The following is a 27144-nucleotide window of genomic DNA, read 5'->3' on the forward strand; positions in this document are numbered from 1 at the left end:
CTTGTATAATACAGAATCCATGCACTTCCATATAATTACAGATGTTCTGAAACAAAGAACATTATTTTTTCTCCAAGGCAAAGTTTAAAGCAGAAAAAAAAGTACCTTCACATTGATTTTATGGCTGAGATTTGAAATTGCTTTGTACTAACTTATCAAATTTCAGCAAATTTAAGGTTTCAACTTAAAACAATTTTCCTATAGCTGCAGTGGTCCCAGAGATATCTTTCCAGTCAAAAAGCTTTCAGTTCTGAGACTGCAAACAAATTATTGTTTCTCATATTTTCACTGCTCTAATACAATAAATTAACAACATTCTAGTAAATAGCACCACTGGTGTACAAAATCCTGTTAAGCAACATCACCCTGCTGTTACACAGCAAGAAAACAAAAGTGGGAATGAAAAAAAAAACTTAAAATCAGCAAACGTTCAAAAGCATTCTGGGGAAAAAAAGATCCATAAACAGAAAGAGATGAGAGAAAAGCTTAACTTGATGTTTTTAGCTGACAAAAGCAGCATTTCTCTCCAGCAGGGAGGGAATTTGGATGTTGCTTATGGGAACCAGATGAAGGGACTCCTCCTATGACTGCAGCACACAAGCTGGAAACGCTGGTGTTCTGCACCAAGCTGTCCATAGTGGCAGCTGAGGGCACCTTCCAGGCAGGCAGCCCTGCAGGCTTCCCAGCATCACTTCCTGAGACTCCCATGTCCCCTCTCCCAAGCCCATGTGCTCCCAACATGAGGACAGCCGATAACAAGGAAGTTGCCCAGCCTGCACAGCGAGGGCCAAGCGCAGGGCACACGGGAAGAAGAGTCTATAGCCATCAGCTCATCCCCCTGCTCAGGGAATCCAGACACAGCCACCGGGCACCAGTGTGGGAAGCACACCGGACACATCCACACAGAACTCGGATGCACCAGTCTCCTGCACTCCACTGGCTCCCTTAATTCACTGACCAGCAAGCTGCACCTTTCCACCTACAGCAAGACTAGGAAAAACTGCAAAATTCTCACCCAGAAAGATGGCTGGTTAGGAGAATCAGGATTATGATGTAAATTACCTTTAGAAGTGTCTAGTCCATCACACTATTCAACAACAATGCTCAAATGAGGTAGTCAAAATACCTTAGCATGGCAACATTACACTAACCATATAGGAGGAAAATGAAAATTTAATAACACCTAACACTTTTTAAAAATAGGGGGCTTCATTAAAAGCAAATTATTAAGTAATTCAGAATGGTTTTATCTTCTCTTAGTAACTGAAATCCTGCTGAGGTTAAGTGAGCAAGACAACTGAAAAGCTGAGTAGCCAATTGAGCTGGCAGTACCTTTGCTCTGCTAGGCCTATTCACACTGCACTTCCCTGCTCCAACAATGGCTAAAGCAAGTCAACAATGAGACTGCAATACTTCTCCATAAGGAAGAAATATACATCCAATGACATGCCCCTCAATTATTTACTTAAGAGTGCAACTGCATCCACTAACTCAAAACCACTCACAGTGAATCCATACAGACAGGGGGAAAATTAAATGTAAAAAAGCATAAGAGCACTGTTATTTTATTTCGGTGTGGGACAAATCAACTAGAAGGAAACTGTCTATATCCTCAAAAGAAGAATATGAATTTGTGAATGATCAATTAACTCATATGCTATATTGTTCACTCTAAATGGCACAGTCACCATAACGTGAGTCTGCAAAAGTAATCAATACAGAAGAGAGGAAGAAGTTTATTTTTGTTTTCTAGAAGTATATACTGATTAGTTAAGGTTCAGACCAAGCCATCTTTATTCATACTGAGCAGAACTTGACCGCAATTCATGGAACTTGTATGACTAAATAGAAGAACTGCACTCTTGGAAAAAATATAGAAGTACTTCAAAAGGTCACTTTTGTTCTCTCTCCCTACTTGCTTACATACATGTTTTAGGAAAAATAACAACATAAAAACATGTGAAAGGATGAGAGTATGAATTAATCATTAGTTATAAAATAATGCCAGCTAGCAGCTTGGAATTATGCTGGAATAATAAAATGGAAGTATCTTAATAAAGTAAATGTTGTTAATGGCTTATCAGTTAAAAAAATAATATTCTTATCAAAGCCACTGTATGGGAAGAGACTAAATGAGAGCTGTATTTTTGAATATTGTTTTGCATGGTCTTTAGCTCGCATTTATGTTCTTTTCATATCCCATTCCCAAAGGATTATTGTTTGAACAGTGCTGTAGGCATTATCTGATTGTAAGCTACTTTTACCTTTATTTCTATCTAAATCTCTAACTTAGATTATTCCTCAGAAGGGCAAATTACTAGAGCAGTGTGTAAGAATAGGAAAGTTGAATTTACATGCTCCGGTCTCATGGCTTCGGGCCCAAGGAGGAGGGGTGACTGCTGAAGGGAGCCTTCAATGCTCCAGGACTAGTATGCAGCCACAGAGATTTTAACCCAGATTCGGCAGACCCAGTAAGTCCTGCACACAAATATGGAATTACACAGTAGTCATATTCCTTCCAAAACCAGAGCAACTGAATACAAAAATCAGCAATAAAGTAGCTTAGTTAGAGCCTCATTTCTTCAAATGGGAACTATTCCTCACCTGACTTCAAGTATGTAGAAATTCCGAAGAGATGTAATGCCTTTCCTAAGGTCATGGGGAGCAAGACAGGCCTACTGTGCACTCAGCCAACATACAAAAAACTACTAATTTCACCCACTTGGTTGAGTTTTTCCACAAAAGCATATTCAATACAATGTAATTTGACAAGGGGACAGCAGATTGTCCCCAAATTTATATAGCACTGGATATCTGTTTTAATACAAGGAGAACAACTTTAAGAAACTGTGGCCAAGTCACATGGAAATTCTTCTCATTCACTGTGAAATGGGAAGATACATAAATAAAAGAAAAATACAGAAATAACAGAGGAACAGAACATCACAGATTAGGTACTTCCAACAGAGAAAGCCATTCAGTAGGTACCTGTACAGTCATTAGTAGAGTAGGGTCAGAATCAGAAAAATGTGGTTTGCTTGTGGGTTTTATTTTAAACCGTGCAAACAAAAACTATTCTGTTCACGTCAAAATGTGTTCATATGGAACAAAACATCTCCTGCAGTCCAGATCACTTCACTGCTAGGCTTTTTTCTCTGTTCCAATATCATCATGTACTATTAATTTGCTAGTTGAAAAAAAAAAAAAGTGAAGCCTAACATGTATTTTTATCAACTCGTTAAAAAAAGTACAAGAAAAGCTCTCCATAATGGTGAAGGGAGGAGCAATGGAGGGGGTAGGAGACAAGAACAGGACACAAAAAGCCACCTTTTCCAAAGATTGTTCTAAGCAAAAGGGACATGTCATGTTAAACAGTAGTCAATAGCGGCATACAACCAGTAAACAAATTCAGCTCTATGAAAAAAGAACTACATCACCATTTAGTGGCTGCAATTTAGATTATTCTAGCGTGTAATACTTTAATTGTATAAAACAAAGCTGATGTCACAAACACAAAAGAACTTCTTGCAAAGCAAGCACCACAAGTAATTTTTATGCTGCCACTGATGGCTGACAAGTGATGAGCACTTTGTTCGAATTCATATACTTATACATTTAAGGCAACAGGTGGCTTATAAAAAGAAAACACTAAGAGCTTTTTAACTCTTCATCATCAAAACTTTTATAATAAGTTTTATCATAATGACTAAACAATCTCTACAAATAAAAGCTCAACATACTAACTACAAAGATGAACCATGGCTCAGAGAAAATGATCTATTATTTTGCTAAAAGCAGAAACTGAGGTAAGGTTCTGGATCCCATTGACTTGAGCTCTGCCTACACTCACAACATTTTGCAATTGGAAATTGTAAATTTCTAAATTGTAAATTTCTAAATTGTAATTACACAAAACACTCAATATTTAAACAGTAGCTTGTGATATATAAATTAAAATCTGAGACAAAACAATTCATATTTTCTTGCTGTCTTTTCTATATCCATCTCAAACAATAGCTGAATGTTTTGGTACCCTTGGAAGGAAATTTCTGGAAGTGTATTTTCAAGTCTTAAAACCAATGGAAAGTGATGCATTTCAGTTGTTGCTTAAGGTAGTTTTGGGCCAAGAGTGGCATTACAGAAACAATGTGGTTTTTTTCTAAATACTGCACAGTCCAATGAACAGTTTTGTTTTCTTTACGCACAAAAAGTTATTAAAAAATTAATTAAAGCAGCTATGCTGCACAGAATGAAGGAACACACTTCATTTAAATTTGCATTTAAGTGCAAAGAACTTCAAAGAAAAATAAAAGACACCATAAACACAGAGATAATTCAGGTTAAAATAACAGAACTAAAATAAAATAACCTAGAGCAGTATTCGCTGATTTTGTTACATTTTTTAAAAACTGGAAGGTAAGTTGAGAAGACAAAAATGCAGTAAGAATACCAAAACAATCTTTATATTCTGCCTTGTAATTAAGCTATGAAATAATCATCTGCTTATGATTAAAACATTTAATGTTTGCTGGTTTGGATAGATTAAACTTACATACAACATATTAGACTTTTTCCTCTGCATGGCAGTTTGATCATGCCATCCCTAACAATTTAAAAATATGACGTCAATATTTCTTATCTCGTACCCTACACATACACAATTTCTACGGTGATGTTCGTTGGATTAATTTTTCTGCTTTTTGACACTTCAGAGAACCCAATCCAAGAGTCTTAAACTGCCCAACTTTTGGATTCCCTCTGCTTCTTTACATATTTTGTCTAAAAGCAAGCAATCCCTCTCAGGTAGCATACATTCCTGTACTTCTACATTTCACCCCATTTGCAACTCTTTCACACACTCGACTTCCCATTCCTAATGCTATTTAACTTTGAGATAATAATGTTCACATCAAATTACCAAAGCTGGGTGCATAAAAATATGCAGTGTCAAGGAACTGTTACCTCAGTAACAGCTATCTAGGCTAGTACTGAAATGCAAACCTATGCTCAAACATATTGTAAAAGTTTAACTAGTAACGCGAGTTTGAGGTACAGAAGCTTCTGCCATCATCCATATAAGGAGAAAAAACTATAGGATGGAGGGGGGAATGAAGAAGGTAGAGAGAAGGAAGAAGGTAGAGAGAAGGAAGAAGGGATGTCATTTAATTTTGTAAAGAAAGTCCTTTAAACTAACTTTAAAGAAAACAAATTAATCATGAATTACTTGAATACGCAGAAATTTAATTACATACCTAATGAAAAACACTGAGGTTCTAAAGAATCTTCTTGCTATTTTATCAACAACAGATGAAGCTTCACTTTAACTGCAAAACCTAAAATAAGTACCAAAAGTAGCATTTCTGAGGTATTTCGCAAAAATGAATAAATGTTTGGTTTGGTATTTTGTTAATTGTCTCCAGGCACAGAGGCTCCAGGGTGTTGTTTGAGGCTAGAGACCCCCTGGCATCAAAACTAAAGCAATAGTTTCCAAAGCAGCTCCTGCAACTACTGCTGATAAACATCCAGCATTTAAATCCAGCCCATTGCTAATTCTGTTTTCCGCAGAAGATACCAGGATAAAAATTCATTAGGAAATATACTAAAAAATAGCTGGGAGAAACCGTGTGAAGCAAATAAAAGAGTGACAAGTTCCAAACAGAGAAAAAAACAGGCCATAAGAATTTCTGCTGAGATGCCATTGATAACTGACTAATACATAACGCGTTGTAAAGCCAAGGAGAAAAGCAAAACTTCATCTTCACCCAAAGTGAAGCTGCACTTCATCAGAACAGAAGAGAAAGTCTGGAAAGCATATTGAAAACATACCAACTATCTTTGTTGAAAACTCACCAAAAGAAGTCAGCAGATTTCCACATCAATATTTCAGCATTACAACAGCACAAAGGCACATCTGCAACCAAACCCTGCATCTCAGTAACATCTCAGCATAAATAACAGTCATAAGAAAGTCAGATTTCTTCAGACTCCAGTGGACAACATGCAATGTTTGAAAAAAAAAAATCCCTAAGTCTTGTAAGCTTAGAAGAAAACAGAAAAAAAAAAAAAAAAAAAAAAAAAAAAAGGATGCAACTAGCATATTTCCTACGGCTGCCTTTTTACAAACATTTTTCATCTTACCAATCTCAGCTTAATGCTCCCTCAGCTAGAACAGCATGACTGTTTGCTGTATTACATATTAAATCTGATTAGAGACATTACCTGTTTTTAAAATAACCCAGCAAGAAGAACATGATTATTTTTAAGACCCAAACCCCCTTTTACTACATGGTTTAACAATCAGTTCCAACAGCACAGAAGAAGGTGGCAGCATATCCAGAAGAAGGTGGCAGCATATCCATGAGAAAAGGTGTCGGAGTACGGAGCCGCTTCAGCTCGCAGAAGACCTTCCTATCCAGTGTCCAAGTTTGGCACAACGTATGACTTGGAAAGGGACAAACACCTATTTTTCTAAAAGTGGCATTTTGGCTGTTGTAGAAACCAGGCAGCTCCCATAAATAGCAATTCTGAAAGGAAACTGAACCAGAGCTTTTTCTGTCACTTTATTAAACAGACTCATAAACTCTCATAGACAAAGACAAAGGAACTCTAAACTGACAACCTAAGGATCTCAGACGAATTTGCTTGACACAGACCAAAAAGGAGGTATATATTAATTCCATCTTACACTAGCATATCTTAACTTACCCAGAAGCTTTGTTTAGTTTGTCTAGGATAAGTAACTTACAGCCAGAATAAGAAAACCCAAAGCCAGGTTCCTCCTGGTCTTCATTTGCAGTAGTTAGTCCACTGTTCAGTACACAGCAATCAGATATGTAAACTGCTCCTTGTCTATTTTAATACTGAAGTCACATAATCTTCAGAAATTATCACCTCAGCTCATTTGGTATTGACTCACTTGCATATTCAACTCCAAAGCAACGAGGGACAGTGATAAAGAGCCCCTGAGCAAACTCCTACTACTGTTCACAAATGCAGGGCAGCCCATGCTCTCAGCTGTGCCAGGAAGCATAGCCATCTATGATTCAGTTGAGAAACAAAAGTGATTCAAGGAACCTCTCTAATTTAAAGTTTTCCTTAAAACTCTGCATTAAAAACAAAACAAAACAACAACACTTTCTCAAAAGCATTTAAAAAAACCCATCACTTTCTCAAAAGCAACTTTCTGAAAGGGATACTACAATATTCTCAGTTTACAGACTACTCACCTTTCTGATACAATCATGCAGCTAATTAAAGTGAAAACACTCAGCCACTTATCTTTTTGCAAAGAACTGTTACTTTACCTTTTCTTAGGTAGCCTTTCTCTGACCAAAAGAAAACAGGCAAACATTTCATATTAGAAACGAGAACACTATAAACATTAGAAAAAACCCCAAATCCATCTGCAGTACTTTTCCCTTCAAGCTTTCAGGAAAGTCCATGAAACAGCAAAAAAAAAAAATTAATCATTAAACTATCACTGTTTTTAAGAAGTCAGGATACTCCACACCATCAGCAAAGACACCCACTCAAACATGTAAATATGTATTTCACAGTCACCTGAACACCCCAACTCTATCACACATTGACGATTTCTTTGAAGTATTACAGAGGAAAAACTCATCTGCATTGCCTAAATAGCAATTACACACTGCCAAATCACACACACAGAACTGTAATAAAAGTAGTCGTAGGTCAAATAATAGCAATGACGCAGTAAAGATAGCCTGTCTGGTCTTTATTCTCAAGGGAGGGAGGGTTTACTGGTCAAGTACTTTATGACTCAGAGTACAGTATATTAGAAATTTTCTATGTATTCTTTAGAATTGAGAGATTGCCCTTGTAGCTCAGTAGGTAGCTCTCCTGTTTCTGGCCTGCGAGGTCATAGCTTTAAGTCCCTGCTGAGGAAACTTAACAAGTTCCATCTATAAATAGAATGGCATTAGATGCTGCTACTCTAGCAAGGGTGGTGGCCTTTAGACAGGAAATTTTATGTTTTCATCTGTTCTGATACAAAAAAGAAAGTGGACATAAAGAGGCATAGGATATTATGCCAAAGATGAATGACAAAGTGGGTTCCAAAATCCACTGTCACTTCAATCAGCGTGATACTAACAAATCTAGCATTACCAAGCTATGATAAAGGCTAGGCAAGAACAGTAATTTTCCTTCTCAATGAGAATAAGTAATTAAATAAAATTACAGACTTTACAATATTTGAGTCTGAAACCTCCTAGGAACAATACAATCAAAATTCAATTTGTGACATCAAGAGGAAACCTCAACATAAAACAAATTATGGACTGTTTGATTACTAACATAATGTTTGAACATTCATAGCTCTCTCTATCTGAAGAAGTAAAGTATATCCCTGAGAGACATTTATTTAATTATCATGGATTAATATGATACATATAAATTTTTGCTCCTAATATCTATATATTCGAGGAGGCTTATTGAGCTCTCAGAAGAACTACTTGTGAGAAATTTTTTAATGAAACCTATTTTAACACTTACCTGAGTTTATTTGTGCTTTAAAGTGTAACCACCTGGCCTTAGAGGAACACATTAAAACTCAGGTATCAGTTTCACTTAGTCTGGCAATGTAATTTACTGTTCAATAAAGACAAAGGCTAACTCACTAGTGATGACAATTTTCCAGCACCTGCTCCACAATCTGCACCCACATGTCCAGGAAAACAAATTCATTCCTCTGCTGGAGACAAAGCTGCTGCAAACAGAATACTGTGAACAGTTCTGAGGTACAAACCCACCAATTCCGTTCATGTACACACACCAGCAATATAACAGGAGACTGGGGTGATTTTATAATGTGATTTCCTGCATCTCAAACACACTAACATTATGTTCAAGGATGATGACAGATCTTGCATTTTTCTTCTGCAATTTTTCAGCATAAGAGGTTATTCCCTTCCTGTAATTATCTTCTTGCCTAAGTGAAAAATCTGATTAGTTAGAAGTTTTCCACAGCCAACCAAATTAAGCTAGTTGATCCTGCACTGGCACTGATCTATCAAACAGGATGCTTGTGTACAAAATGTCTCCCTCTCTCACGCAGGTGTAGGTTTCAAAGTAGTAGTAATTAAAATTGCATGAGACAAGATTGACAAGAATCCCATCCTGGTCTTTTAATTTCACTATCAATATTTTGGACAATAATGTACTAGTATCCAAAGCACATACGAGGTCTTTTCTGCTCTTCAGATCCTTCTACAAAAAACCGCTTTTAAGCATCAGCCTTCATCCTAAGTGTCTTTCCATGTTCTTGTACTGAAATTTTGAAATTGCAACACACAATGCAAAACCAGTCTTGCAAATATAAATCATTTCACTTTTAGGGATGACTTTGCTAAAAGGAGTAGAGAAATAGCATTTTCGTAACTCCGTGATTAGAAAAATCTCCTATGCTAAGTCTTTTCTCAAAATCAAAACACTGTACAATATTTAACTGAAAAATCCCAAACAAAAAATCTACAAAGAAAAAACCCACTAGCACTAGTTTAATACACAGACACAACTGCCAGTTTAATTTGAAAGTTTTCACAATTTCTGGATTTGATATGGAGAAGTTACTGAAAGCCAACTGAAAGTTTAGCTGAACTATGAGCCATTGAAAATATTTTATTCAACTTCAACTCAGTTGCTCTAAAAATAAATAAGAGAAAATTTCAATAGGAACTATCATCTACTTAATAGCACACATCAATACATCTTGATTGTGTAACACTAACAAGTTCAATATGTGCAGACTATTTTTAAACTTTGGTAGCTTAGCAGTGAAAGGTTTGCATTTGTAAACAGGCAACGCTTTTTTAACACGTGTCAATTGCACTAAGTAATATAAAACAAAACCAAAGCATCTTCAAAAAATTGAACCAAAATATGTCCAAGACAATACCATTTTTTAAGACAGGTATGTTAACATCATTTCGAGGTGAATTTTTGACACATTATAAAGATGAAAAAAACAGCTTCAGATATTAGAAGTGACAGAGGCAAGCTACAGCTGCATAAACTGAGCCACTGTGATTCCCAAAGCACAGAACACACATGCTTGAAAGGATGAGATGCAAGTCATACTTTGTTCACTGAAATGTTAGTGCAGCGGAGCGTGGCCAAGTGATATCCTCACATGCCTTCTCTCAGTAGCAGTCAGATTCCAGGAGCAGCAATCAGCAGGTATGGTTTCTTGTTAGAGAACATGGGGGAAAAATGCATCATGCCTCAAGTATATAAAAGCCACAGACAATTAGCATCTTTATATAGAAAATACATACATTTTTATAGGGAGTCAAAAAAATCAGTGGAAAAAAGGGGATGTATATCAGTTAAATAACTTTGATCTTTGTGGGCAAAACACTGGCAGTACTACTAAATGTTACCATTAACCTTCATGACAGTAAATAAATTAAGTCAACTTGATTTTAAATGCTGAGCAAAAATCAGCACAAATATTGTCAAACTCAATTTTGATTAGTGCTTTTTTCAAGTAAGAATAAACTACACTCAGCTGACATGATTCATAAGTAATGACAAATAGCTTTAGAAGTCACCTAAAACCCTGAAGGAGGCAGAACCAGGGGGAGGACTAAACATTTCCAGTTTCAACAAACATAAAACTGGAGTAAAAGCAATTAAAGCTTTCTAGGAGCCCACTCGCATTGGTCACACCAGTCACTTCCGTAAGACCACAGGGGATGTTTACCTAGCTTCACAGCTCTTTCACTCCTACCACAAAGACCAAGATTTCACGGATTATCAGCTACCAAACTCCCCATCCTGCTGCTAAAAGGCAGCTGGAGCTCCTGTGCTGTGAAGTCAGAGCACTTCCAGAGGAGCAAAGCAGGAGCTTGCCAGCCCTACCTGCCTGCACTCCCCCAGCACCGAGTCACCCAGGCAGCTCACAGAACCTCTGCAGGACTGGCACACCAGGGGATGGCACAGGTGCGCTCTCAGGTTCTTCCACAAAACCCAGTGTTACCTGCCCTACTTTAAACATTAGGCATCCAACTCGAATGGTTTTTTATTAATTGAAAAGGAGCATTTGATAGCAAAATATGTTTACACACAAGCTTCCTCCCAATTTCTGTACCTTTGAAGAGAAAGACTGGATTTCATTAAAGAAACTAAAAATAAGAGAAAACTGTGGAACATATTTTCTAGAAAGCTAGGACTGCAGAATATCAGTGGGAAGAGAAATTCAAAAACATGAAGAGCTCTGGCTATTTAACATCCAGTACATTCAAAAACTTGACAGAGATCTAGCAGTGACTAAATACTGATATCTACCATTTTCCTCACTGAAGCATTAAGCATAATTTGTAAATTTACACTTGTAACAGAATTGCCATTTATAGTTCACCATACAAAGAAAGTAATTTTCTACAAGTACTTGTGACCGATCTGCCATAAAAGTTGAAAGGTGGTTAAAGCCATTAAACTGGGGAAGAAACACTATGATAACCTTCAAACAGCCTGCCTTCTGTCATCACAAAAAACACTGCTGCTTCAGTCAAAACTGCAGTACACCTGAAACATGGAGAACAGAACTGTCAGAAATGTTCCAAATTAAACCATGAAACTTGGAAGATGAACAAAGCTGTACCTTAAAGCATGTGTCAGATTACTATGGGACTGCAAACACCACTATCCAGGACAGACAACCATTTCAAAATTAAATCCACCATTCACTCAGCCAGTAAGTAAGCAAGTATAGCTGTCTGAGGTTTTCAAAACTGGGTGTGACCAAAAGTAAATTATACCCCTACCCCTAAGAAAATGGGATAACATCTGAAATTTTTCTTTTTAAGTGTATGGAGACCTACTGGTTTAGTATAAGTATCAGTAAAGAATTTTCAGTTTGTGTACTGTTATAGAAAAAAAAATCTACAGAAAGTATCAAAACCCAAGCATGGACTACTCTATTCTGCAGGTGAAAACTTAATTCCCTTGTTTGCTGAGCTAAGAGAATCTACTTTGTACTGTCACTAATCATGTATTAAAAAAAACAGTGGTGCTCAACACAAACTTACCTCTCCTTTTACTTGTCCTGTTACCCTACCACGTGTGGTTGCCTTCTATTGCCTGTTTCTTTGCATATATTAAATATACCTTAGATGCATAAATAATGTTTTTATTGATTTAATGAAAACCATATATCTCAGGAAAAGTAACAGTCTAACAAGGATATGGAAATTTGAAGGCTGAAAATCCACAGCCATTTCAAGATGGGGGTATCGTCTCTTTTTAAATGAAGTAAAGAAAGTAGAGAATTAGCCAGGTGGAAACAGAATTTCTCCTCAGCTTTATGGCATGTAAGAGCTCACCTGTGTACCTTGTGGTGGATCAACTGACAGGCAACAGCCTTCTCCAAAAAACATCTCAGAACACAAAGAGGTAACAACAGTGTATTCTGTTATGGCAGCTAAAAAAAATGACAAATAGACCTTCTGTCCTAAAGAAAACACAGTTTAACATAGCCTCAATAAATAAAGAAACCAGGATCAAACCCTTCAATCTAGAACTATAAAATACCTTTGCTGAGCTACCCAAAGTTTGTGTCACCATACTCAACTCCATTCCTATCAAGCCACTTTCTTACCTATTGTTACCTTAATTAATACAACTTGGTTAATTCTCAAACTGGTTTCTGCAAAATTACCAACTGAACCAAGCTAAGTCAAAGCCTAACAAGCCATTACTCAATATACTCAGGCATGAGAGCTTGAAGTCTACAGCACAAATCCACAATGACCTGCTTCTGACTTCCTGCCTGGCATCCATAAAAAAGAAAAAGACCAGTCCTCTGAAGGACTCTGCTTCCCATGCTGGCCATTACCACAGGCAGTAGTAGTGCCAATCACAACAGCACAAAGACAGGGAGCAACACTTTCAGTGCTCAAAGGTGAAAATGTGTTCCAGATCAAATCAAAATGAAAACAAACACTAAATTTTTCATGCTTCAAAAATGCACAATCCCCAGATCACTTCCTGTTACAGCTCTTCTTACCAACATTTTATAATTCTTATCTTCTCTTCAGCTTCAACAACAGCTCCTTTCCAGCTTGCTGGCATACAAGTCTCACCCTCCAGTCCCTTGCCTATTACCCTTGAACAGAAGCAGCCTGCCTGGGTTCTTCTTAAGTCACTTTCTACTGTGACTTCAGAGATTCAGTGTTCAGTGTCCCCCCACCAGGCTGAAAACTGATAGTTGGTTTCAGGGCACTGGCTCCCAAAGATACACAGTTCACCAGGAACTTGGACCAAACCCTGGCAAAAGGCAACAAATAAACTTCATCCTCTCAGGATCTGCAAAGTTTAAGGATCTACAAAAGCAGCAGATTTCTACTTCCATTTCTGTCTTTTATTAACACATTCAATTTTTCCTTCTTCATGAAATTAGACAAACTGCCATGCACTGGCAGCAAAAGAAAATGACACAACATTACTGCAGATTTCCAAAAACCCAGTTTCTTCTTAAGTCTTCAGTACAAGGCTAATGAAGAAAGTGTACCTGTTACATAGCTGAGGATGAGGATTGTCTTGGCTGAAAAACCTGATGGCTTTGAATTGAATGGTAGAAGTTGAATTGTAATGGATATTTGCTCCACAGTTATTAATTACAGTACAACAATGCTGTCCTTAAGCTAGAGAAAGCAGATAAGTAAGTTTACATACGCATCAGATGAAAGATCCCATCACAGGCGTTAATGTGAGACAAAAAGGAATTTCCTAAGCCTTGTCCAGTGTGGGCTCCTTTCACAAGGCCAGCAATATCCACCACATTCAGAAAGGCTGGAATTTTGCTGAAATATAAGAGTTAGAAGTTTCATTACTAAAGCATATTAGCCAAAATTTTTGGTAGAGAAATAAATTCAGAACATGAAATTCAACACTTCTTTTCTGGAACAAGCTAAACATCACAGTATGGAATGCATAAGACAAAATCCCCCCCCATCCCATGTAAAACATCTATTCTCCAAATTCTCAGTAAATATTTATGTAAAATTAAGTAAACTAGTTTTGAAGTGTGAATCGTACAGACAACTACACAATAATCAAGCAGGCCTGGAAGGCTGAGGCATAAATATGTCATGTGTAATGCACAGTTTTCACAAGACCAAAGGGATAAGACACAAAAGGCCATTGCACTCTGCTATTACACACCACCAAGGTTATCATTTGGTTCAGTAGGTTATGCAAGTTTCTCAGAAGAGTCATTTTTTTAAAATACAGTGCTGATTAAAATTAGCAGTGACCAGGGTTATGCAAACAATTTAGAAAAAAAAGCAGATAAATTAAGATGCTATGATATGAATAGCTGTGATGTTTTCCACCACAGTGAACACCAGAGGGTTAAGCAGACATATTCACAAGACATTTTATACAGCAACAACAGAATAGCCATTAGGTTCGAATTAGCTGATGAAAAACAGAAAAAAAAGCTTTTAAAGTTATGGGAAATTTATAAACTGCAAACCTTTTATCCTTCACAAATTCTCAACTTGTTAAGAAATGAACAAATAACTTAATGGGCATTAAACTTGCCATGTACATTCTAAACCAAATTACTTCTCAAAATCCAGCTGAATCAGGAAAAAACCCCAAGAAACCACTAAAACTTCGTGATAAGGCATTGACTAAAAGCACCTTCATATGCTCTATGCAACTAACACCATCATCATGAACAGTGGCAGAGACAGAACCACAGTGAAATGCTGCAAATCCACTTGCAAAAGACCAGAAACTGCACACCACAGTCTCAAGATCTCCAGCTTGATGGCTCCAAAATAAATAGGTGGAAGGGTAGTTCATTCCCATCAAACACTTCATCACCATCATATTTCATCAGCACTATGCTAGGACTAATACAGCAGCTCACTGTTTTACTGGCAGTAAGTACAGCAGCAAACACCCAAACCCACAGCTTTCACTCAGCCCCAAGGATGGGGTATGACTGCCCCGAAGGCAGCATGAGCAAAAAGAGCTGACCTGGAAAGCATAGGGTGCCCTGTTATGTGGTGAGTGTTTTCAACACGAGATTCAAATCCAAAGAAATAAATTCTGTGGTCTACCTTAAGATGCCTTTTACAAAAACCTACCTTTGCAGTGCTGCCCACAGACAGAAACAACCACAAAGGTGGGAATGAGGGCTGAGGATAACCTAGCCAGTAATCTTCTAAACAGTATTACACTTCTGAAATATTTATTGTCCACAGCCCAAACTGAGCTTTATTTTTGTTAGTGTGACAACTTGCTGATAAATACGTGTTTTCAAATACTGAATTTTTGACAACATGACTGCTGACAAATTTGTAACAGCAGGAAACTCCACCAGCAGGAAAACAACCTGTCTCATCACAGTGCCTGGTATGGCAGCCATAGCCCAGACATAAAAAAATGTAGTTACAGAAATCTATGGCACATTGTCTCTGCTCTGAGCAACTGACTTAGGCAGAACAAAACTCAATTCCAACTTTTTTTCCTTTGGTGCTATCCCACTTTCATTTGACTGCAAATAAATCAGCAGATGTGCTTTCTCACTTCAAATTAACTTTCTAATTTGGGGAGAAATTATTCACTAGAATCTGTTTGAGTATGGAACATCAATTATTTCTGGAAGAGTGGTGACCACTCTGGTGGTTTTGTTTTCAATCTTGCTCTAACACTTCCAAAGGAAAATTATTTCTTTCAAGTAAAATAATTTCACAATACAAGATCTGGACAAAATATTTTTGTTTACCAAGGTGAAGTTCCAAGTGTTACTAAACCTGTCAGGTATAATACATTAGGAACTTAGTGACCTGTTCCATGTAATTAATATCTTTGTGATGTACTCAGAAAGAAGCAATTATGTAACACAATATGGTATGTTACTTGAATTCTGGTAACACAATAGTGACCTTAAACTTCACTCAGCCCATGAAAAGAAGGGCCCATCCTTGGGAAGAGAGATATTGTGTGCTGCAAGTTAATACCGTGGAATGCAGTCAAAAGTACATGAATGTAAGTATGCTATGAAGTAAACCAATTTTGCAAATTTCACATCGTTGTCCCACTACATTTTTTAACTACCACTACACAAACTCAGAACAAATCCTTAAAGAGTAACTCACATTCTGAAAACAGAAGCCGGTAAATATTAATGCATTAACCCAGTAACTACTTTTGCCTGATGTGAACAGAACTAACATACTTCAGAACAAACTGCAGGCGACTTCCCAGTCCTTGCTTTTTGACACGTAACTATTCCCTCTGCAACAAGACAGAAAAACACCACTCTTTAAAGCACTTCTCCATTGTCATTTTAAATTGTGCTTTAAGGAAAACAAAAGGGATGTAAGAAATGTTCCATGCTCCTCTCTCACCTTCCTGGCAGGATTAACCTCCTGGCCAGCCATCAGAACAATTCACACTTTCACTACAAAGATGCCACATTAGAGCAAGACAGATACCTTCATATGCAGATGGCCACTCTATCACCAGAATCAACCTCATTTGCCACACAATGGAAAGAAAACCCCAGCACATTTCTTTCACAGCTGAGTAACACGAGCAAGAGACCTTTGAAGTGCGTGGGTTTCCAGGGCGCTTTCTCACCTTCACCTCGGGTACCTCAAAGCTCACATTCCAAGCAAATTAAAACTATTCCCACTGGCAGACACCTTGCCGGGTCGAAATCTCTGTTTCATCGTAGAAAAATGAATACACAGAAAAGCAAAAAAAGGCACAAGCTAGTCACGCTTGCTTGTACTCTGAAGGACAAAGAGTCAACATTATGAAACTAAATAAACAGAGAACACTGCACAGAATGAGGGGAATATACCATATATCTTGAATACGGTTTATTGAAGACTTAACTGCATTTTGCTTTTTTTTCCTCCTCTAAACAAATTAATTTCCATTTCTTAAGATTCGTTAGTCAGCATTAGCATAATGTCACTGAGCCTCAAATGATCATCAGGAACAGGTGGCATCAACTGATCATTTGTACAAATCAGTGCTACACCAGTCTACCATAAAGCATGTCACAAGGATTTATAATATGAAACAGAACACCAAATCCAGAAGTATCTCTATATTTTAACCACAGGTTTAATCCTTGAACAGGGATTTTTTATCTCACTTTGAAAAACATTAGCATTGAGCTTGTGTTAGCATACCACCTTCACTGTATGAGCAACCATGCAGTAAAGAGCACAAGACTCACTGGGCCAGATAAAGTACAGTTTTGCAGTCTGGTGGTTAGAGCATTTTCAGGAATAAAAGGCTTATGCATCCATAGGGTTACATATTTTGCAGAAAAGACAAATTCTTCTTCCTTCCTGAAAATTCATAAAACTTAAGTAAGAGACATCTGTTACCAGTCACAAATGACGTGAAGTAAAAGCAGCAACACAGAAAGAGAACGTGTATATTGTGACAATCGCTTTGAGATCCATTCAACTCTCAGTCTGTCCTCACTGCTATTTTTGGCTCATTTCCAAATAGATCAGTTTGGAACTCCCTCTTCCAAGAGACTGTTACAGTTCCCCCAGTCAATCTTGCAAGCAGTTTTGACCAATGTAAGCAAAACTCCTCTCTGGGCAGTTAAAGGAATCTGCTTCCAAAGAACTAGGTACTGCAGATGAGCCCTGGTCATTTCGATGCAAGAATGATTTCATTAATAGCATTTTATCCATGGTACTGACAAACAACACTTGAACCTAATGGCACATGAACCAGAAGTGAAAAATCTGCTAATTAAATTGTGCTTATATGAATTATAACAAGGTAAGAGACTCAATGTGGATTATAGCACATATTCCGTGTCCTGTACATACCAAACACCTGCATTCTCTAACTATTCACTAAGTCATTACACCAACAAAATACAACTAATTACATTTTGCCTTCTCTCATCAGGCAGAAAAGATGGCTCAAGTCATCGTTACTTAGTATTTTTCATTCACTGCTGACAAGCAATGCTAGAACACACATCACAGCCCAGCTAATTTACACAGGCTCAGAACAAACTGAAGAGCAGGCAAACTCAGTAACACCTATGGAAAAAGAACATTAACAACAGGCTATAGTTACCAATTTCCAGCAATTTTCCGTAAAAAAAAATGGGATTTTTTTATAGATGCTGATATGTTAAGAGTTCCAGCCTGCTAAGTTATTGATTTCTCACTTTGAATATACAGGTGGTTTCCATTTACATAAATGCTCTTGTTAAACATAGCCTAAGTCCCACATGATGTCCCTCAGAAAGTCCCACTGCTGATCTGGTTTCTACAAAATGCTTTCCAAACTGATTACATAATTTTCACTTTAAAACTGAGTATGCTATCCTACAATGAGTTCAAGGGAACTTTCATTTAATATAGCAGAAGACTTTCATAATTTAGACAGCAATGGGATTTACTCAGATTTAGCTCAGTAACTATCACTTGAGCACTAAAGATCTAAATGAATTAATTTTGCCAATGCAAAAAACCAAAGCAATCTGCTGACAAAAAAGACAGAGATCTTGAATTCTAATGGACAGTAATGAAGTGGAAGAGAGGTAGTTGCAATTTAGATATTATCCTCCTTTGAGATGCCCAAAATTGCTTTAAAATTTAAGTTTAAAAAGGACATCCAAGACAATTAGAAATAGTCTAGGTGGAAGAGAAACATTTGTTGTTGCATTAAGCTTTGTGTTTGTGAACATGTGTGCAAAGCAACTCAAAGGTGCAAATCAGGAATGAAACAAATACTGACAACTATTTAAGTAGTTTGATCCATCCCTTCTCTCAAATCACTCCTGTTTATAATCTCATTTGATTTTAAGCAAGGGAGGAAGAAGAAACATAAGACTTCAAAATCACCTTTTTATTAAGATTTTCAGACAGGCTGATTCCTATCAGCCAATGCAGTCATTGGGTGTAATTACTTACAGTTAGGCTGTTGGCTAATTGCCTGAGGCTTACAGTGCTTCTTCCCAAGTATTTCTTTTAGTTTGCCATGTAACTTAAAGTAGAAAAAATGCAAATTATCACAGTGAGGAAATTATTGGGGCACAAAATAAATGAAATAAAGAGGAAATTGCAGCTTCCTCTACAACCTCAATGAAAATCATTTTGAGGCTGGACTCCAGTGTGACTTGAGCCACATCTCCTGGTCAGGCACAGCACACTACAAGTGTGGCAACAGGCTGGGGGACCTATGGTCTAAGACTGGGAGGTACATACACCCAGAGGCTTTCAAGCTACTTCTGAGTTAGGACACAAATCACTGCTCAAATTATGTAAGTTTGACATACTTACACTAAAAAAAAAAGTAGTTCTAAGTTTAAGGTGATTAATCAGCACTTTAATTAAATTTTGAACAAAAAAATACACAAGAAAATAGCTTCATTAAAGCTTTTATTAAGTGACTAAAATTTCTTCAGGTGCACTATACACACAGTTCTATTTCATGTGAGATACCCGTCACTCCTAAACACACAGTGTCCCATAAAATATTAATTGCAGTTAACAGAGCAACTCTTTCTGGCTTCCATGACATAATTTTCATGTCAGGAGCTACTTGATGAGATGAAAAAACATCTCTTTTCCATTACAGAATTAGCAGACCTCATCCTCTGCTTCCTACTTAGTATTCATAGATAGGTGGGGGGAAATACACCTTTCTGCTTTAGTTCCTGCTGAAGTGAATTGGTCTACAGAAACTACTCTCTTTCCAGTTACTAAACTGGAACTAATCCAATCATTAGTCTATAAAACCTTGCTTGAGAGTATCTATACTACGGTAACAGGGGTAGGAGAACAACAAAACTAAATATCAACCATCTCCTTTCTGAGAAAGTAACACATGGGCAGAGTGTAACAAACGAGTTTTTGCTGAATAATATATGAAATTTATAACAAACAAATAAGTACTTTAAATACATAGGTTAGTAACATAATATAAACAAATACCTTAAAATGACAAGCATTCAGAATTGTGTTTAATATATTAAGGTATCTTTCTTTTTTAGTATCCATAGTTTCATTCACACCAAAAAGCATGCAGAAGTAACACTAAAGCTCAAAGAAATCATCCATATCATTTGGCAACAACATAGCAGCTTTTACAGTAAGTTCTTAGAGCCCACCTTCTGTGTACAATCTATATCATTCAACTTATTTATTGTCAACAGTCACATACATCCCACTGCTGCAGAAAGAAAAAAAGCACAGGTTACAAGTTCTGCCAGTGTACCTTAATCTGTTAAGTACAGATTTACCTGTAGATAACTGTCTCTAAGTTTTTGCCTATGTGATTTCATTTACAAACATTTACATTTCCAATTAATTACCAGTCAACTTTCAGCATGGGCTAACAAGTAACAGCACAGCAGTCCCTACCAAGCTGAGGCTCTCCTCTTTTGGAGAGAGGAATGGATCTTCAAGCAACAAACAGTACCCAAAGATCCCAACTCTTCCTCCAATGGCAGAACAGCCACTAACTCACACCAGCAGTGCCCCTGGCAACAGAGTCAGTCTCGCTGCAGCAGAGCAGTCCCAGCTCAGTGGCACAGACAGCAACTGCCAGCCCAGCCCTGTCCCTCTCCCCTCTCCTGGCTTCCAGCAGGCACCCAGGTAAGATCACTTTGTCCTGTCACACATTATTTCAGTTAAGACAAAGTCACTCCTTTTTTCTTTTCCCCATCTCCCAACAATGTCTGCAGTTCTGTGAAGACCAAGTGTAACATACGGGAAATAAAAATCCAAATGCTTTAGATTTTGAAAGACAAAATCTTGAGGCTAGACAAGAGTCCAATTTAAATAGAATTCACTGTTTATAAACATTCTGTGTGCACAGATGGATTACATCCACTAATCCAAACAAGTAGAAAATTACCACAGAACGTATTACATAAAGATGAAGAACAAAATCAAGACTATACAGAGAAATTAAGAAATTTAAATTACAATTCAGTAGCCTATCTTCGTGACTACAGCCTTCTTTTCCTGAGTATGTCTGAGGCAGACAGGCACAAACAACCTAGTTAAGTTACCTCAGTCTAGTGTGCTACTGGACTAGCACTAATTATCTCTGCTTTATTACTCTTACAGTGAAATACAAAAATCTTATAGGCAGCATAAGTGAACTCAGGAGCTGTAACTATCCACTAATGCCCACATTCATTAACTTTAAGTAATAAATGTCTGGAGAAAGTCAAAAGACCATTCAAATAAAAGCTGATTATCCAGCTTGTTATCAAAGTCAGTATATTTACTGAATAAAGATTCAGAAAATACACTATCTTCATTAATATTTTAGAGAGATGAGTTAGGAGGGAGGGAAGGAGAATTTGCTAGTCAGAGAACACACATACAAGTATTTACAATCTTAGCACTCCCTGTAAACACAGATGGCCAAAGGCAGGGTGAGAGAAGAGGTAATCATCTCTGTCACTTCAACTATTAATATGGAAGTAGCCATTCATAGCTAAGTGACAATAAAAAGGAATTACTGACATGGCAAAAGCAGCACTAATAGCACAAGTTAGAAGAAAACTGTCAACAAAACTTAAAAGCTATGCCATTATCTCTGCACAGTCAACAGCCTGAAAGCTCTGTCACAAATTCAGCAGTTTTGTTTTTAAGATCCATGCAGTAACCACCATGCTTAACACTGACTTGAGCAGGAAAAACAAGATAACATGTTATAACAATCCACCTAAACAAACAGCTTCATATTAATGCAGTATTTCAAAACTGCACAATAGTTACAGATGGAAACAGCTTGTTTAGACCTGGAAATTAAGTCAGAAAATGGATTTTGATTAGCAACTAATCAATCTTGTTTAACTGTGGGTGAGATTTGGCTCTAAAACTGAAGCCCAAGAGTTGGAAAAAAGCATACACGTCCATGCCAGTTTGCCCTATGATTTATGTACACTCAATTCAAGATACCTCTGCAAGTAACTGCAAACTAAAATTAATGAGTCACAAGTCCCTATTTTAAGTTTCTGTATTCTGAAAGCACCTTACATTTTGCTGTTCAAGCAAAAAGTTCCCACATTGAACATACACAGCAGATTACAGTCAACAGCAAAAAAAAAAAAAAAAAAAAAAAAATGACAAAATTAACATACTTCTAGAATAATGAAAGAATCAGGAGAGATGTACAAGTAGCACAGCCTATTAAAAGGAGAGAAAATTGGGGACAAAAAAGACTGCCCACAAAACTTATTGCCAAATAACTGAAGATGCAAGGATAACGACAGATATTTGTTTAGCTTCATATAGCACATACAATATTCTGAATGTTTCAAAGTATAGGGTGGAAATCTTTCAAATGAGCAACCTTATGACAAGTTAGGTGTTGTAGGTTGGGTTGGCTGAGTTAGGGATTTCCGCAGTTAGGTATGTCCACTACTGTTTATTTTCCAAATCTCTTCAGAAGATCCTCCATGGCACCTGGGAGCAACCACCTTCAAAGACAGGAACACCTAGCACCAAATGGTGCTGAGCAATGACTGAGAGCTCCTACATTTATCATTCTTATAAAATAAAGGTCATATCAGGGGTATGGGAAAGGTATAATCCAGGTAGACATTTAATTTCCCATTCTAAAACAGATGTCAATAACAAACTTCTAGACATTAAAGTTGCATTAAACTTTTATGAGAAGTTTTGGCTCAGTAATACTATTTCAGCTGCAGAAAAATATTAAGAATTACCTTGGAGGTTTGTGATACTGGCATAGGAAGTCAAATCTGTCATCTGGCACAGGTACTCGACTCTCATTTGGATCAATAGTACAGAAAGGAAAATTTTCAGCTGCCGCTTGACTCTTTGTTAACACATTGAAAAATGTTGATTTCCTAGAAATGACATACAAACATTCTTAAAGTAGATCAAATTAGAAGCATTTAAAAGTACTGGATTAAACCACACCTTATTTTAACCCAAAGCGATACTGAGCTTTCCATTTACTTGTACGACCATTCCCCTGATTCTAGCAGAAGACACATGCATCTGGAATGCCTCACTGAAACCCCGTGATGTTTACCTCTTCCCTACCCTTTAAAATTCCCCTAAGTACGTGTATTGTACACATGTCAGCAAAAAAAAAAAAAAAAAAATCAGTCAAAAGCAATGCACAGCCCTACTGGCTATTTCTCATTTTCTTCAAGTACAATAAGACACCAGTAAGGAAGCTCACAACCTTTTTTTTTAACTAGTTTTGCCATGACTCACCCTTTCCACACGTATCTTGCTCCTTACGATTTATTTACATTCTAACACAATTTCAGTATCTAAGCAATAAATTCAACAATGAAAAGAGAAAAAAAAAGGCACAAAAAGCAAACCACAACAGTTAATCAGTTACCAATAATCTTTTGTGCATGTAAAGATACAGTTATACCTTACCAAACTATTTCCATTGTTGTTAAGTATCAGTGGAAAGAAGCCTACAAGTACTTTACTGGGGGGAAAAAAGAGAACATTTTTCCTTAAACCAAGTAACAGATTACTTTGTTAGCTAGCATTTATTAAGCCAAAAGAGCAATTCTTGATTTATTAACTCCCAAATTTTCTACAATAAATATTCAGGTTGTTGTGTTTTTCAGAGCTGCTCTGCATACAGCCACCATGCTCAAAAGTCACTAAAAATTTTCTTTGAAAGTTATGTCATAACAAAATTGAAAATGCTATTTATCCCCTTTGACATGTAACACAATGCTACAGCTAATTACTTCCTTTATGGAGTACACCCTGAAAAATAAAATAAATTATAATGAAAACATAAGAAAGCAATGCTTCCAGCTTTAAGACATGCACACAAGTTTATCCTCTAATTTGTTAAAGATTGCGAATGCTGAAACCTTCTCTTAGTAAATAAGACACAGAAATTAATACCAAAAAAGTTTCACATGATAATCCTCCAGGCAATCAATTCATGTTCCTTTTCAAGTACAGCTCCTGTGAGGAGCCATTAACAACTACAGATGAGAAGCATGACAGAAATCAATTACTAACATTGCATCATCTCTTCCAAACTGTCACTTAGACTTGTCTCACTTAGAAGACTTCTCTGAACAAGTTTCAAGAAAGATAGTCCGCTTCACTGCTAATGACATGGAATAATTAACCCCCAGCTGTGCATATCATCCCAAAATACAAAAGGAATTTGTTGTACACGTTTGCCTAAGTATTTGCAAGCAAATATGCATTACACATACACAACAGTGGAATTAAGAAAACAGGAGAGACAAAGGACATATGTATTTATGAAACTCAGCAATTATTAAGACTTCTCCTTTCTTTGAACCCTTCCCTATGATCTCGTCCGGACTCGTACACACCTGCCTATCGCTGCCAGTTCTGCGTCGCTCCACCTGCAAGTACTTCCAGCTAAAGAGGGAAGTGCATCACTGAGCAGTCAGACTTGTGTCCCTCAGCTCCTACCCGCATCTGTCCGCACCCACGCAGCGCCTCCGGTCCCGGCCGGCGCAGGGGCACGCGCGGGGAGAGCGGGGAGCCTCCCCGCCCGTCCCGAACACCTACCCCACGTTGGGCAGCCCGACGATCCCGATCTTCAGGGACGTCCCGAACCTTCCGATAATCGGGTGCGACTTAACCCCGTCGCCTCCCTTTTTCGGGGGCATCTGCAAGCACAGAGGAGGGCACACTGAGCTCCCCGCGACACCCCCGCGCACCCTCCACGCCCCGTCCCCTCCCGGCAGGGCGCAGCGGCCCAGCCGGGCCTCCGCCTCCAGGAAGCCGAGGAGGCACACCCGCGCGGCGGCGGCGGCCGGGGCCCGTGCGGGGCTCCTGGCGGGCGGGCGGGCGGGCGGTCCCGGCCGTGGCCGAGGCTCCGGCTCACCTCGGCGCGGAGCCGCCTCGGAGCAACAGCGCGAGCGGCCCCTCGCACGCGGACGCGCCGGCGGAAGGGGCGGCGCCGCCGCGGGGGAAAGGTCGCGCCGGGCGGGAGGGGCGAACCCCCGGTCCCGCCCCGGCAGCGACAGCACGGCCCGAGCCCGGCACGGCCCGAGCCCAGCACGGCCTCGGCTCGGCCGCAGCTAACAGCAGCCGCTGCCGCGGAACGGCGGAGCACCCGCAATAACGCTGCTCGCGAGTGCGTGCGCAAATCACAGAACCGATGAGGCTGGAAAAGAGTCCAACCTGTACCCAAAAACCACCCTGACAGCTAGACCATGGCACTGAGTGGTAGATTCAGTCTTGCCTTAAACACCTCCAGGGACAGTGACTCCACCACCTCCCTGGCTAGCCCATTCCAATATCTAATCACCCTTTCTGGAAGAAATTCCTCCCAGTGTCTAGCCTAAACCTTCCCTGGAACAGCTGAAGAAGACCATGTCCTGTAATCCTGTCACTGGGTGCCCAGGAGAAAAGGCTGACCCCCACCTGGCTACAACCTCCTTCCAGGGAGTTGTAAAGAGTGATAGGTCACCCCTGAGCCTCCTCTTCTCCAGGCTAAGGTCCTGGTCTTCTGTTTGCCACCCCATCCATCCTGCACCAGAGCAGGAACCACTGGAAAGGTCAAATACCCCATGCCCAGAGAAGTGCCATAGGCTTTTTGGATTCAAAGGAGTGCTGGTGGTTAGGCACACCGCTAGATTTTTGTGCATGCTTATCTTGATAAAAAGGCATATGGTCATGAGGAGAGCCTTGTAAATGTATTGTGATTGATTTATAACAATTTACATGGCAAATTAATATTATAACAATTTACATGGCAAATTAATAAAATAATCTAGGAATAAAATAAGTTATAAACAACAGATAAAACATTTAGAATCCATGAAAAATTAATTGCAGAAAATGTTACAGAAGTCAGATCAGGACTCTTCAAAAAAATTAGACATTTTCTTTAACTCAGGCTCTGCTTCTCTGAACCATTAAAGACAGGCACCATCAAGTGTTGCCTGCTAAGAAAATTGAAGGAGAGAAGGCAGTAAAAACTATTCTTATAGCATGCCCTATTTTAAGTCCATAAGACAGAATTCTCAAAACTTGAAAAAGAGTGAAGGAGTCAAGGTGAGAGTATCATCAGATATATATCATCTCAGTCACAGTAAAAGGAATATAATATTGAACATATTTTTTAATTTTTTAAAAGAAAGGATACTTTTACTAATCCTAATCTGAAATTATACATTAAAATGTCTGTTACCACTTTTATATTTCAGTGACATGAGATTTTGCAGCAATAATATTGAGAAAGAGAATGCTGTATCTGTTCAGGGTTTTTCTATTAGTGTAGTGATAATAACAGTTCTTGCTGGAAATATCTTTATGTAGTCTTTCTACTATCTATCACTATACACATAAGAGGGGGAAAAAGTATATCTAGTTCAGATTCAGACACAGTTACTTAGTTGTTCAATAAAGCTAATGTATTACTACACCAAACATTCAGTAAAATTGAAATTAACAGAAATTATTATAAATTCAGCACAGCCCCAGCACCCTTCACATCCATAAATTACAATCTTCAGTAACCAAATTTAGTTTCCTTTTCAGGAACAAAATAAAAACATCATCATTTTCCACCCTTCTAAATTTCAAGACACTTTACTTGTCCTGAAAGGGGTGTTTTGCAAGACTATTTCACAGTAACAGTACAGGATGGATTTGCCTAGCTCTATTAATATGGCCACAAACTTTCTGAAACACTACTTTTGGAGAGCTTTTCTGCTTATTAAATCTTCCCACAATCCAAACATCTTGTCAATTTTGTTGTCCAATCTAGGCACAATAGCTCTCAGTAGATGAATGTCTTGTCTTCTTAAAATAAAAATATTTAACTTACCAGTTTGTACAATACAGGTGCACGGCATAAGAAGTCTGATACATGAAGTAAAGGAGTATATGTGTGTGTGTTTGTGTATACACAAAAAATAAAGCCTACTATAGGTATAATTTTGATTTTAGCTGTTGGGGAAAACAGCTGAACTGGAAGAGAAAAAGAAATGAAAATCCTACCTACTTCTGTTGCTGTACTTCAATGAGACTACATACGGTACCAAAGTCAGCGATGTGTGTACAAAAATGTGCAAGTTTGAATATAAGTTTTTAATTTATGCTCTTCATTTAATGTACTGCAAAAATGGCCTGCTTCCCCCCACCTTCTCCCCCT

General features: G+C 38.1%; 1 protein-coding gene and 1 long non-coding RNA gene across 6 annotated transcripts in view; one reads left to right on the forward strand and one right to left on the reverse strand.

The window, feature by feature from the left end:
- The window catches only part of OLA1 (Obg like ATPase 1), a 106467-nt gene that overhangs the window by 69898 nt on the left and 9425 nt on the right, over positions 1–27144 (reverse strand). For 3 of the 5 annotated variants that reach the window (XM_068195913.1, XM_068195910.1, XM_068195911.1), the window contains 3 exons: positions 24549–24649; positions 22718–22861; positions 13699–13826 (listed from right to left, as the gene is read on the reverse strand). In XM_068195913.1, coding sequence (XP_068052014.1) covers positions 13699–13826; positions 22718–22861; positions 24549–24649 — 373 coding nt within the window. Of the gene's footprint in view, positions 1–13698; positions 13827–22717; positions 22862–24548; positions 24650–24867; positions 25009–27144 lie in introns of those variants that run through there. The other 2 variants (XM_068195912.1, XM_068195914.1) reach the window with 2 other exon arrangements.
- LOC137477169 (uncharacterized) lies at positions 25308–26728 on the forward strand. The gene is made up of 2 exons (XR_011000852.1): positions 25308–25543; positions 26529–26728. It is a non-coding gene; the product is annotated as an uncharacterized lncRNA (long non-coding RNA).

This window comes from Anomalospiza imberbis, chromosome 7, assembly GCF_031753505.1.
Source record: "Anomalospiza imberbis isolate Cuckoo-Finch-1a 21T00152 chromosome 7, ASM3175350v1, whole genome shotgun sequence".
NCBI lineage: Eukaryota > Metazoa > Chordata > Aves > Passeriformes > Viduidae > Anomalospiza > Anomalospiza imberbis.